The sequence below is a fragment of the Paroedura picta genome, chromosome 12 (assembly GCF_049243985.1).
Source record: "Paroedura picta isolate Pp20150507F chromosome 12, Ppicta_v3.0, whole genome shotgun sequence".
Lineage (NCBI taxonomy): Eukaryota > Metazoa > Chordata > Lepidosauria > Squamata > Gekkonidae > Paroedura > Paroedura picta.
In genome coordinates, this window is record NC_135380.1 from 51,518,361 (window position 1) to 51,530,930 (window position 12,570).

The 12,570-nt window shown below is 55.5% G+C and overlaps 1 protein-coding gene across 8 annotated transcripts in view; it reads left to right on the forward strand.

Annotated features, from left to right (window-relative positions):
• RALGDS (ral guanine nucleotide dissociation stimulator) overlaps positions 1 to 12,570 on the forward strand; it is a 135,081-nt gene that overhangs the window by 117,101 nt on the left and 5,410 nt on the right. For 6 of the 8 annotated variants that reach the window (XM_077305885.1, XM_077305883.1, XM_077305884.1 and 3 more), the window contains exons 10-16: positions 3,223 to 3,300; positions 3,667 to 3,753; positions 4,647 to 4,679; positions 5,858 to 5,979; positions 7,292 to 7,387; positions 9,991 to 10,246; positions 12,277 to 12,522. In XM_077305885.1, the coding sequence (XP_077162000.1) occupies positions 3,223 to 3,300; positions 3,667 to 3,753; positions 4,647 to 4,679; positions 5,858 to 5,979; positions 7,292 to 7,387; positions 9,991 to 10,246; positions 12,277 to 12,522 (918 nt within the window). The remainder of the gene's footprint in view (positions 1 to 3,222; positions 3,301 to 3,666; positions 3,754 to 4,646; positions 4,680 to 5,857; positions 5,980 to 7,291; positions 7,388 to 9,990; positions 10,247 to 12,276; positions 12,523 to 12,570) is intronic. The other 2 variants (XM_077305881.1, XM_077305882.1) reach the window with 1 other exon arrangement.

Below are 12,570 nucleotides of genomic sequence, written 5' to 3' on the forward strand. Positions count from 1 at the left end.
GCAGCCTGTCGTGGGAGAAGTGCTCCCTTAGGTGCCCGGTTGCCAGACCATGGAGAGCTTGAAGGTTAGCGCCATCGAGTGGGCCATAGAGGCCGTCTAGTTCAGCCCCTGCTCATTGCAGGATCAGACCATTATGCACATCTGTAAAATTAAAAACATCAAAAACATTTTCAGGCATTCCTAATGGGTGACGATGTCCTACGAACCACATCCCCTGTTTTTCTCCGCTGGGGGTGGGGGGAAGTGGCTTAAGAGAGGCTCTTGGCCTGCGTTGTATTTTCACAACAACCCTGTCAGGTTGGCTAGGCTGAGAGCACGTGACAGACCCAGTCATTTGTGTTCGCTGGCATCAGTGGGGATCCAAACTGGGTTTCCCCGATTCCATTCCAGTCAACAATTACACCATGGTGGTACTTTTCCTGGAGTGTCAAACTGTGCTTGTTGGTGACAGCCAAGACAGGTATGCACTTTCACCCGTGCTGAATAATGCACTTTAAACTGCCTTCCAATGCACTTTAGCCATCGCTTGCAAGTGGCATTTGCCATTTCACACAGTCAAATCCTGTGGCAAAGTGCATCAGAAAAGCATCATCCAGTGCAAATGGAAGCGCTGTTACCTCTCTCTCTCTTTCACTTTGTCTCCCCCCCTCCCCTGGACCTGAAGAGTATGTTCCCTAGTCGAGGAATGGCCAGTCTCCCCTTCGAGGCTCTCGTGCCAAGCAGGCCGAGGTCAGGCGCTGAAAGCTGCTGGGTCTGCTCAGTTTCAGAGCTTTGGCAGCCCAGGAATCCCCCATGCAGGCGAGAGATAAGAGGCGGAGGGGAACGCCCAGGGAGACCTGGCCTGTCGGCAGAGGAATTCCCTGCCCTTATCACTGTGCTGCAGGGAGGAGGGGGGAGCAGTTGGGCGGTGGCGCATTTCCCTGCCTCCCTCCTGACTCCGTTGTTTGCCTGGAACCCATGTCACAAATGTGGAGGGTGACAGGGCCTCCTTTCTGGTCTCCACAGTTCACCGGGTCCTTTCAATTAATGTCACGCTGGAGCTGAACGTGGTTGTTTGGCTCACGGCCACTTGTAGCCCAGGATGGCCTGGGAAAGCGGTGTCAGCCCAGGTTAGCGCTCAGAGGGCTGCTAGGAGAGGTGGGCAAATAGGAGGGCACCACCATTCATCTCTCGCCCCCAAAAGCCTCTGGGGTCACTGTAGGTCAGCTGTGGCTTGCCAGAGCTTTCCACCCCCATGTCGGTGCTCTGGCTCCTCTTTCTCCTTCGGTTATGTGGGGTGTCTCTTCTGGGACCTGGAGCTGCTTACGTGGGGGGGGGGGCAGCCAAGCTTGGTGGGTGGTTGTTTAAAGCCCCAGGTTAGTGTGAGCCTGCCAGGCTAGGTGGGTGCCCGGGTGGGGCAAGAAGACGTGATGCCAGCCAGCACCATGGACTGTCTTTTCTGAACGAGTAATTCATCATCATGAATTATAGGCTTTTCCTCCCCCCAAGCAGGTGCTTCAAGGTTTTGAATCTTACCTCTAAGGCCCATCACTGCCTTGGGCCCTTCGTATCTAAGGGGCCGCCTATCTGAATATGTCCCCCGTGGGGGGCTCCCCTCTGCAACAGCAGATCACCCAGTAATCCCCAGCCCAAAAGAGGTCCAACTGGCCTCAACCAGGGCCAGGGCTCTTTCGGCCCTGGCCCCTGCCTGGTGGAACGAGCTCCCCAACAACATCAGGGACCTAATGGAACTAACACACAGTTCCGTAGGGCCTGCAAGACAGAGCTCTTCTGCCAGGCCAGCTTGGACAATTAAACATAGAAACATTGAGCCCCCCCCCCCATTGCAATCTGTGGCCAGTCACCAGCTCTCATTGCCTGCCCGAACCAGAAGAAACTCTGGGTAGATGGATCTGTGTAATCCATTTGAATCGTTTTAATGATTTTAATTGTGACCAGATTGTAACAGCGTTGTAAGCCGCCCCTGACGGCATGGCCAATACGGGTGGTCTGGAAATCGGATAATAAATACATAAATAAAAACAAGAAACTACAGCTAAAAACATCTTTAAAACTATATTGCTGCGGAGATGAAAGTCCTGGATTTATTAGCAAGGGTCCTGGCTCCGGACATCTTTGTTTTTATTTATTTATTGCTAGTTTTTATTGCTCTTTCGATGCCAGCCTACCCCAAAGGCTCAGCCCAGCTTACAGCTCAGCTTAAAACACACCATGAAAGGATCAAAATACTCTTAGTGTTTGAAATACGTCACCTTAGCTGTGTAATTCGTCCCCAGTACAGGGGTGCGGGAGGGTCGTGTCCATTATTTCAGCGATATTCAAGATGGGTGGGCTTCTCATGAGGATGAGGAGGACGCAGTCCCGGAAGAAGGCTACTTAAAGCTGGGTGCCTGTTGAGGGATCCCTTGTGCCACCATAAATATTGTCTGTTTGGAGAAAAGCCTCCTCCTACACTGGAAAAGAATCGACTCTATCTTAAGGACTTTAACATTTATTTTACGCTGTATTGACAGATTCTTGAATGGTTTCGCAATAACATGGCACCAGATTGATTAACTCTTCACTTCCAATTGTACTATAAATCAGGGGTAGTCAACCTGTGGCCCTCCAGATGTTCGTGGACTACAATTCCCATGAGCCCCTGCCAGCAAATGCAAACGCTGGTAGGGGCTCATGGGAATTGTAGTCCATGAACATCTGGAGGACCACAGGTTGACTACCCCTGCTATGATGAATTGGCTTTGTCAACATGATACTTTGTTTCAGTTTGTGTTTAGGGTTTGCCACGCTGTGCCCTAAATGAGGGGCCTTGTAGGTGAATCACCATCCTTTGTGCTGAAGGCCGGAGGGGCGGCTGGACCACTTGGCGGGGATTGGCCAACAGGGATTGGCCAAACACAGTGAAAAGATTTCGGTCTGGCCTTCCTAACCTTGGGAAGCCCACCTCGCAGTAGGAAGGAGCAGGAGGCCAGGAGCACCTTCAGTTTGTGGCGGGCGATGTGCTTTCGAGAGTCGCTTCTTCTGCCTCCTCCTCTGCCACAAATTGTTCTTTTCTCCTGCAGCAGACAGACTGACACGGCTGCCCACCTTCACCTTCCCTCGTCCTCCGCTGGGTCTGTTGAGATCCATTTGCCCCATCAGTTGGAAGCGGTGGCCGGTGGGTTTTTTATCATCTGCCCCCACAGAGCACACATGAACCCACCTTTCCTTTTCCTTGTTTAGGAGGGGACCTCTAAGTTTGCCACGCTGGAGATCAACCCCAAGAGAGCTCAGAAGCGGCAGCAGCAGCAGCGAGAGATGGTGAGTCCCTGGGAGAGATCCTTCTTCCCAGCAGGCCAGGGGGCCCCTCGGGTTCCGGATGCTCCCCCCTGCTGAGCAGCAGAGGGTCCTGGTTGGTCCTCCGTAATGGGCTTGGTGCCATGAGAAGTGGCTTCCATCTCTGCACATCCATCCATTTGGCCCAAGTACCCAACTCGGGATTCCTTGGCTCACTGAGGTCTTCAGCAGACTTTCTCTCCTGACCCTTCTGCTGGGGAGTTAGGAGGTCCAGTGTGGGACTTCTGCAGGTGGAGCATTGTGCTTCAGCTCCTACCCTATGGCCCTGCTGGGGCCTCTCCAGGCACACCGGTTCTCTCTATGATCTTAACCCTTGTTCTGCCATTACAGGGCGTAATGCAAGGCACCATCCCTTACCTGGGCACCTTCCTCACTGACCTAGTGATGCTGGACACAGCCATGAAGGACTACCTGGATGTAGGTACCGCCAGCCCCCCCCCCCCCCCCCCCGCACACTCTTTTTAATCTGCCTGTGAGTTTCTGCCCCGTCTGCGGCATGCGTGGGGATTCGGGGGCGGCTTTTTCAGGCTAAATGGCCCTCCTCCAACACATCATTTTGCAGCATCCGGGGGAGCAGAGCCCTGTGGGAGCTTCTCCTCTTCTTCAGCAGGAGATGGGAGGCCCTGGTCTGCACAGAGATGCAATCAGTTTGTTTCTACAGCTCAGTATTCCCATGAGGAAGGTCCTGCTCCCAGCTGTCCAAGTCCGGGGCCTGGTGGAGCACTCAGAACGGGCTGCTGGGTTCACCCTTCAGTTTCCGTAGTATTGGTGCTGTCCTGTGTCTGAGCGGCTGGGTGAAACTTCGTCACACAGCAACTGATTGGAATGTGGAATTTGCTGCCGGAGGACATCGTGACGGCCACAGAATAGACCGCTTTAAAAGGGGACTAGACAAGTTCATGGAGGAGAGGCCTGTCAGTGGCTGCTGGCCATGGTGATTAAAGGAGCCTCTGTGTTCACAGGCAGTCTACCTCTGAATCCTGGCCTCAAACGTTGTCCTGTCGCTTCAGACCAGCCCTGCTGCCCGCCCGACTCTTTCCTTGGGGCTCCACTCCCTCCCTCCCTCCCTCATTCTGCGTGGCTCCTTCGTGTCCTCTTGTCCATCTTAAAGCTCATTTAAAAGCAACAAAAACTTGTTAACTGCTGCAAAAGGATTTTTAAAAATCCCTTCCGTTTTAAAGTGTTTCTTTCTGCAGCTGTTGTAAGGGAAACAAGCATGCTGATTTTAATATTTTATGACACCTGTCAGTCACCAGGATGGCAGGCGGTTGGTGGTTACTTGGTTTTTCTTTTTTTCTTTCCGTTTTCAGGGCGGCTTGATCAACTTTGAGAAAAGAAGAAAGGTGAGTCACCCAAAGGGAAAATCCATAGCATAAAATCCAATAAAACCCCATTAAACCCCCCCCCAAAACCCTGTGGCCGGCCTTAAACAGGAAGGGCCTTGCGAGGGCAGCAGGGGGGAGAAGCAGGATGTTTGGCACCGGATGTCCAGCACTGGCCCCAACCATAAACCTGGTGGAAGAACTCCGTTTTGCAGGCCCTATGGGAGGGGAGAGCTCTCTGAGGGCCCACAGCTCCTGCGGGAGCTCATTCCACCAGGTAGAGGCCGGGACCAAAGAGGCCCTGCCTCTGGTCAAGGCCAGGTGCGTGTCCCTGGGGCCAGAAACGGTCAGCGTTGGTGCCTGCAGAGTGCAAGGCCCTGCAAGGGACATAGGGCAGAAGACAGCCCCTCAGATATGTGGGTCCCAAGCCGCTAAGGGCCTTAATGGTCAACACCAAGACCTTGAACCTAATCTGGGCCACAGTTGGCAACCAATGCAGCTGCCTCAGCACAGGCTGGATGTGGGCCCTCCAAGACGTTTCTGTGAGGACCCTAGCAGCTGCATTCTGCACCAGCTGTAATTTCTGGATCAAGAACAAGGGCAGGCCCCAGTAGAGTGAATTACAGAAGTCAATGCTGGAGGTGACTGTCACCATGGCTGGGTGTTCGGAGGACAGGTAGAGCGTTGGTAGCCTCACCTGGCAGAGATGGAAAAGTGCCTGGATTGGGCAGCTTGTCTTCTGGTTTCCCTTCCAAGCTAAGGCTGCCATCTTGCTCTGGGTGTGCTTGGCATAGACCAGGGATTCCCCAACGTGGTGCCCTCAGGAAGTGGGCGGGGCCAAATGGGGCTTTGCCAACCAGACATCTTGTTGGAGATTTGATTGACTGGACAGTTTCTTAAAAACAGTGCTTTGGCAGCAGCTGCCATCCCAGCACCAGACTGTGTGGCCAAAAGTGACCTGCGGCCATCCTCTTGTGGGGGGGGGGGATGGAGGGGGCAATTCCCCAGCTCGTGGCTGAGTCCATTAAGGCCGGAGGGGAAAGGCTGCAGACCCCCAGCTGGGAATCCCTGGACTGGGCCCTCCAGGCAGTGACTCTCGAGGCGTTTGCCCGCGACTGTGCCAGTTGGGCAGCCTGGAGAAAGGGAGGGGGAAGGGAGCGTGGCTGGGGCCGGGGCCTCACCCCCTCTGCTCCCTGCAGGAATTCGAAATCATCGCCCAGATAAAACTGCTCCAGTCGGCCTGCAACAACTACAGTTTCACGCAAGAGGGTCACTTTGTCCGCTGGTTCCACAGCGTGGAGCGACTCACTGAGGCCGAAAGGTGAGCCCCCTCCCCCCCCCCGTCAGAGTCCAGGTGTTGGGACAGGGGGCTGCTCCTGCTGCAACTCCCCCCCCCCTCCACCCAAACTAAAGGAGAGGCGGGGAAAGAACAAAATAGGGTCTGCTTCTGCTACAGCGGATCCGATTCCTCCTGCGGTTTCTGCACCATCAGGTCCATTTGCTCCTTTCCCCCGTCCTTTCTGCGTTAACTTTATGGAAAACCTTTTTGCCTGTGGGAGGCTTGGGAGGGTCTCTGTTGAGAGATGGGTTTTAGCCACGTCGTGGCCCCTTCTATGGGGTGGGAATACTTGCAGTTGCCCGGCTCAGTATCGTGAAACCCCCTTTCTTCTAGTGCTATCAAGGCGGGGAACCAAGCCTGCAGTCTGTAGGGTTAGGAATTCCTGGAGATTTGGGGAGGAGGAAAACCTCAGTGGGGCGTCACGCCAGGGAGTCTGCCCTCCAAAGCTGCCGTTTTCTTCGGGGGGGGGGGCATAGCAGAACGAGCACAAGCAAATATAGGCAACTGGGACGGTTTGTAGTGAATACAATAAGAGAGAGAAAAAACCTATCCCAGGGCAATGATGAATGTAACTGAAATTATCACAGAATAAATGATGTAAAGCAGCGGTCCGCAAGCTTTCGCCCGCTGTGGACCGCTGCTCCGGAGTCCGGGGAGAGGGCGGCCCGGGTGCATTTGCGCCTCCGCCATGCCGGCAGCCGCAGCTCCCCCTCCCGGCCCCTCCGTGCCGCCAGCAAATCGGCCGCTAAAGCGACCTGGCGAGCTTCTCGCTTCGGGGGGGGGGGGGAAGGACCGCGGCCTGGCGCCAAGGCCTTCGCGGCCCGGGCACCACTGATGTCAAGGGTTCTCCGTTCTTGTTTGTTTATTCTCGTACCGGATCCCACCAGAATGGTTTCTAGATATGTCCTGTTTTCAACTGGAAATGTTCCTCAGTGGTTGTCCTTTGAATGTAGATGTCATGAATATCCAAATTGTGGAATTCAACCTCTGTTGAATAATACAGCGTATAAATCGGCCTTTGGCTCTTCAATGGGGGGGGGGGGGGCTAGTGATATCAACCTGGGAGCAGTTGCTACATCTAGAAACAAGAACGAAGAACCCTTTACATCATTTATTTTGCAATAATTTTAGTAACATTTATCGTAGCCTTGGGATAGGTTTCTTCTTTCTCTCTGTGTATTCTCCCTGGGGGTGCTGTTCTTGGTCACCCGGGGATCAGTTGTAATTCTGGGGGATCTGCAGGCCCCGCCGGAAGGAAAGCAGCCAGCCTCTCTCCTCTCTCCTCCTTTTCCAGCTACGGCCTCTCCTGTGAGATCGAGCCCCTGTCCGAATCCGCCAGCAACACTCTGAAGGCCAAGAAGAACCCCGGCATCATTAAGCGCTGGAGCGAGTGAGTGTTGCGGACCGGCAGTCCCTGTGATGCAGGACAGGCTGGGCTGGGTTACCCAGAGGAGGGGCCTCCGCCCCGGCCAGAAATCCCCCCGACTGGATGCAGTTTTTAGCCCCTCGCTAAGGGGCCGCATGCCCCTCCCCCTGCCCCTTGCAGGAGACAGAAAATTGGATTTGTCTCCAACAGGTCCTGCCAGACCAACCTGGTTTCCTTTTTTGACCAAGTAATAGATTTGCTGGATCGGGAAATTCGGTTGATGTTGTTTACTTGGATTTTAGTAAAGCTTTTGATGAGGTTTCCCATGATGTTCTGATGGATAAATTGAAGGACTGCAATCTGGATTTCCAGATAGTTAAGTGGATAGGGAATTGGTTAGAGAACCGCACTCAAAGAGTTGTTGTCAATGGTGTTTCATCAGACTGGAGGGAGGTGAATAGCGGGGTACCTCAGGGCTCGGTGCTCGGCCCGGTACTTTTCAACATATTTATTAATGATCTAGATGGGGGGGTGGAGGGACTACTCATCAAGTTTGCAGATGACACCAAATTGGGAGGACTGGCAAATATTCCGGAAGATAGAGACAGAGTTCAACAAGATCTGAACACAATGGAAAAATGGGCAAATGAGAACAAGATGCAATTTAATAAAGATAAGTGTAAAGTTCTGCATCTGGGTCAGAAAAATGAAAAGCATGCCTACTGGATGGGGGATACGCTTCTAGGTAGCACTGTGTGTGAACGAGACCTTGGGGTACTTGTGGATTGTAAACTAAACATGAGCAGGCAGTGTGATGCAGCGGTAAAAATGACAAATGCCATTTTGGGCTGTATCAACAGGGGCATCACATCAAAATCACAAGATGTCATAGTCCCATTGTATATGGCACTGGTCAGACCACACGTGGAGTACTGTGTGCAGTTCTGGAGGCCTCACTTCAAGAAGGACGTAGATAAAAATGAAAGGGTACAGAGGAGAGCGACGAAGATGATCTGGGGCCAAGGGACCAAGCCCTATGAAGATAGGTTGAGGGACTTGGGAATGTTCAGCCTGGAGAAAAGGAGGTCGAGAGGGGACATGATAGCCCTCTTTAGGTATTTGAAAGGTTGTCACTTGGAGGAGGGCAGGATGCTGTTTCTGTTGGCTGCAGAGGAAAGGACACGCAGTAATGGGTTTAAACTTCAAGCACAACGATATAGGCTAGATATCAGGAAAAAATTTTCACAGTCAGAGTAGTTCAGCAGTGGAATAGGCGGCCTAAGGAGGTGGTGAACTCCCCCTCACTGGCAGTCTTCAAGCAAAGGTTGGATACACACTTTTCTTGGATGCTTTAGGATGCTTTGGGCTGATCCTGCACTGAGCAGGGGGTTGGACTAGATGGCCTGTATGGCCCCTTCCAACTCTATGATTCTATGATTCTATGAAAACCGGGCAATAGTTTGTAAGATTTTAATGCTTTAAATTAACTATTTGAACTAAATCCATGTATTTTGATGGATGGTAATCCACTCACGCATTTCAGACACCAAAGGCAGGAGCCTAAAGAGGGTGATTTGGTTTGGAGCGGCCTCTGAACTAAACGGACCTGGTCCAGCAAGTGCAATTCCCCCATCCCTGCAGCCGCGGCTTGCTGTGCCAGGAGAAGGGGGCAGGGACCATCCTGAAAAGGACAACACTTCCGCCTTTCTCCTGGCCCAGAAAGGGGGCAGGGATCATCCAGGAAGGGACTTCGTTTAACCCTTTGGTTTTGTTCCCCACTGTTTTGAAGGGAATAGGAGCCAAAAAGGCTGACAGCCAATGGTGGACCCTGTGCCGCTCAGCTTTTAGGTTTAACTGGCTCTGAACAGCCGAACCAGCCAGAAAGTTGGGTAAATGTTTGGGGAAGGCACACAAACAGCTCCAAAGTTCGGTCCCAATTTTATCTCATGAGCACGTTCCTGTCCTTCCCTTCTTCTCTCGCACCAAAGCTCCCCTTTGCCACTTCTTCCAGTGGTGTTACACTCTGTCTGTGTGAGACATTAAGCTGAAGAAGTGAGCTTTGATTCAGAGAAACTCCTACTGAAACAAATGCAGTGAAGGCACCTTTGAGGGGCCACTGCTGTGTTCTGCCACAACACACTGACGTGGCCATTCCTCTCGCACGCCTGTGCACGGCTGCATAGGAGCAAGCCCTCCCAGACCGGACCTGGAGGGCCCAAGACACCCGGGCTTGCTAGATCTCGGAAGCTCAGCCAGCCGGCCCCGGTCAGCACTTGGGAAGCCAGGGGAGATGTCCAGAGTTGTGAAACTGCCCTTCTCTCTTCCTGCTGGCGGTTGCTGCCCTTGGAACCCGCGTGGTTCTGCCTGCAGCTCGGCACTAACTGGGCCCACCCATCCCTCGTCCTGTGGGAGCGAGGCCCGCTGTGGCAGGCTGCAGGACCTGCAGTTGGGAAAGGAAGGCCTGGGCTGGAAGGCAGCCCCAAGAGAGCCCCCGGGGGAGACAGAGGGACAAAGCTGCCATTGACGGATCGGAACGTCCCGGGCTTGGGGAGCGCCGTGGCTCAGTGCTTGCATGGCGAGACGGGGAGGAGGGTTCTCACGGTGCCTTTGGTGGCCTTGTCCTGCAGCCGGCAAGTCCCCAGCACGGAGCCCTGCGCCAGCGGCAGCTCCCACTCCAAATCCTTCGACCAGCTGAAGTGTGGGCCATACCTGTGCAGCGGGGACACGGCCGACTCAGTTAGCGTCACCTCTGCTGGCTCCAGCAGCTCAGATGTGGAAGAGATCAACATCAGCTTCGTGCCCGAGTCCCCTGACGGCCAGGAGAAGAAGGTACAGGACAGCGGCTCTCTGGGCTCCACTCGTGCCCAGGGGGGCAGGTGGCAGGTGCGCCCCATGTCAAGGGAGAGGAAGGCTTTCTCTGGGGGAATGGGGAGGGGAGGGGGAGAGGGGGAGGGGGAGGGGAGGGGAGAGGGGGGGAGGGGAGGGGAGGCCTTTGCAGCAGCTGAGTCCCTGGTGGGAGCCCTGGGGCACAGTGAGTCTTATACACAAAGGAGTCACTGGGACATCTGACAAATTGTTGCTGAGGACTTGGGTCTACTTAGTCATAAGACCCTCATAAGAGCCCTGCTGGGTCAATCAGGGAGGGTCCCTCCAGTCCAGCCTCCCGTCTCACCCAGGGGCCAGGCAGTTCCTCTGCAGGGCCAGCCACAGGGCAGAGAGGCCGAGGCCTTCCTAAGGACGTCAGGAGAGCCCTGCTGGGTCAGACCAGGGAGGGTCCCTCCAGTCCAGCCTCCCGTCTCACCCAGGGGCCAGCCAGTTCCTCTGCAGGGCCAGCCACAGGGCAGAGAGGCCGAGGCCTTCCCCTGAGAAGACCCTCAGGAGAGCCCTGCTGGGTCAGGCCTGGGAGAGTCCATCCAGTCCAGCCTCCCGTCTCACCCAGTGGCCACCCAATTCCTCTGCAGGGCCAGCCACAGGGCAGAGAGGCCGAGGCCTTCCTAAGAACACCAGAAGAGCCCTGCTGGGTCAGACCAGGGAGGGTCCCTCCAGTCCAGCCTCCCATCTCACCCAGGAGCCAGCCACAGGACAGAGAGGCCAAGGCCTTCCCGAGAATACCCTCATAGGAGCCCTGCTGGGTCAGACCAGGGAGGGTCCCTCCAGTCCAGCCTCCCGTCTCACCCAGGGGCCAGCCAGTTCCTCTGCAGGGCCAGCCACAGGGCAGAGAGGCTGAGGCCTTCCCCTGAGAAGACCCTCAGAAGAGCCCTGCTGGGTCTGACCAGGGAGGGTCCCTCCAGTCCAGCCTCCCGTCTCACCCAGGGGCCAGCCAGTTGCTCCTCAGGGCCAGCCACAGGGCAGAGAGGCTGAGGCCTTCCCCTGAGGACCCTCAGAAGAGCCCTGCTGGGTCAGGCCTGGGAGGGCCCCTCCAGTCCAGCCTCCCGTCTCACCCAGGGGCCAGCCAGTTCCTCTGCAGGGCCAGCCACAGGGCAGAGAGGCCGAGGCCTTCCCCTGAGAAGACCCTCAGGAGAGCCCTGCTGGGTCAGACCAGGGAGGGTCCCTCCAGTCCAGCCTCCCGTCTCACCCAGGGGCCAGCCAGTTCCTCTGCAGGGCCAGCCACAGGGCAGGGAGGCCGAGGCCTTCCCCTGAGAAGACTCTCAGAAGAGCCCTGCTGGGTAGGCCAGGGAGGGTCCCTCCAGTCCAGCCTCCCGTCTCACCCAGGGGCCAGCCAGTTCCTCTGCAGGGCCAGCCACAGGGCAGGGAGGCCGAGGCCTTCCCCTGAGAAGACCCTCAGTAGAGCCCTGCTGGGTCAGGCCAGGGAGGGTCCCTCCAGTCCAGCCTCCCGTCTCACCCAGGGGCCAGCCAGTTCCTCTGCAGGGCCAGCCACAGGGCAGAGAGGCCGAGGCCTTCCCCTGAGAAGACCCTCAGAAGAGCCCTGCTGGGTCAGGCCAGGGAGGGTCCCTCCAGTCCAGCCTCCCGTCTCACCCAGGGGCCAGCCAGTTCCTCTGCAGGGCCAGCCACAGGGCAGGGAGGCCGAGGCCTTCCCCTAATGTTGCCTTCTGGTTCTGGGATTCAGAGGCTTATTACCTCTGAATGTGAAGGTTCCATGACTAGTAGCCACTGATAGATTAATCCTCCATGTATCCACCTAATCCCACTGTAAAGCTGTTCATTCCTGTGGCCATCACTACACCCTCTGGTTGCAAGTTCCAGATTTTATTCCCTCTCTGTGCAAAGTGGTATTCTGTTTTTTCCCTCTTGAGCCTACTGCCCATCAGCTTCTCTGGAGGCCTTTGAGTTGTGGCATTGTGGAAGGGAGAGAGAAAGTTCTCTTTGTCTCCCCCCCCCCCCCCAGGCATACTTGAATAAGCCTTTGTCATCTCCTCTTAATTCCTTTTACTCTCCCCTCCCTGCTTCTGCAGTTCTGGGAGTCCACTTCCCTCTCCTCCCTGGACACGTCCGGCATCGGCTCCAGTTCCAGCAGCGCCTCCTCGTCCTCCGTCTCCTCCACGCCGCTGCCGGCTTCGCGGACCCACAAGCGCTCCGTCTCGGGCATCTCCAGCTACTCCTCCCTCTCCCTGCCCCTTTACAACCAGCAGGTGGACGACTGCTGCATCATCCGCGTCAGCCTGGCGGTGGACAACGGGAACATGTACAAGAGCATCCTGGTGAGTGCGGGAAACGCCAAGGAGTGGCTGAGGTCCATTGGGGCTGGC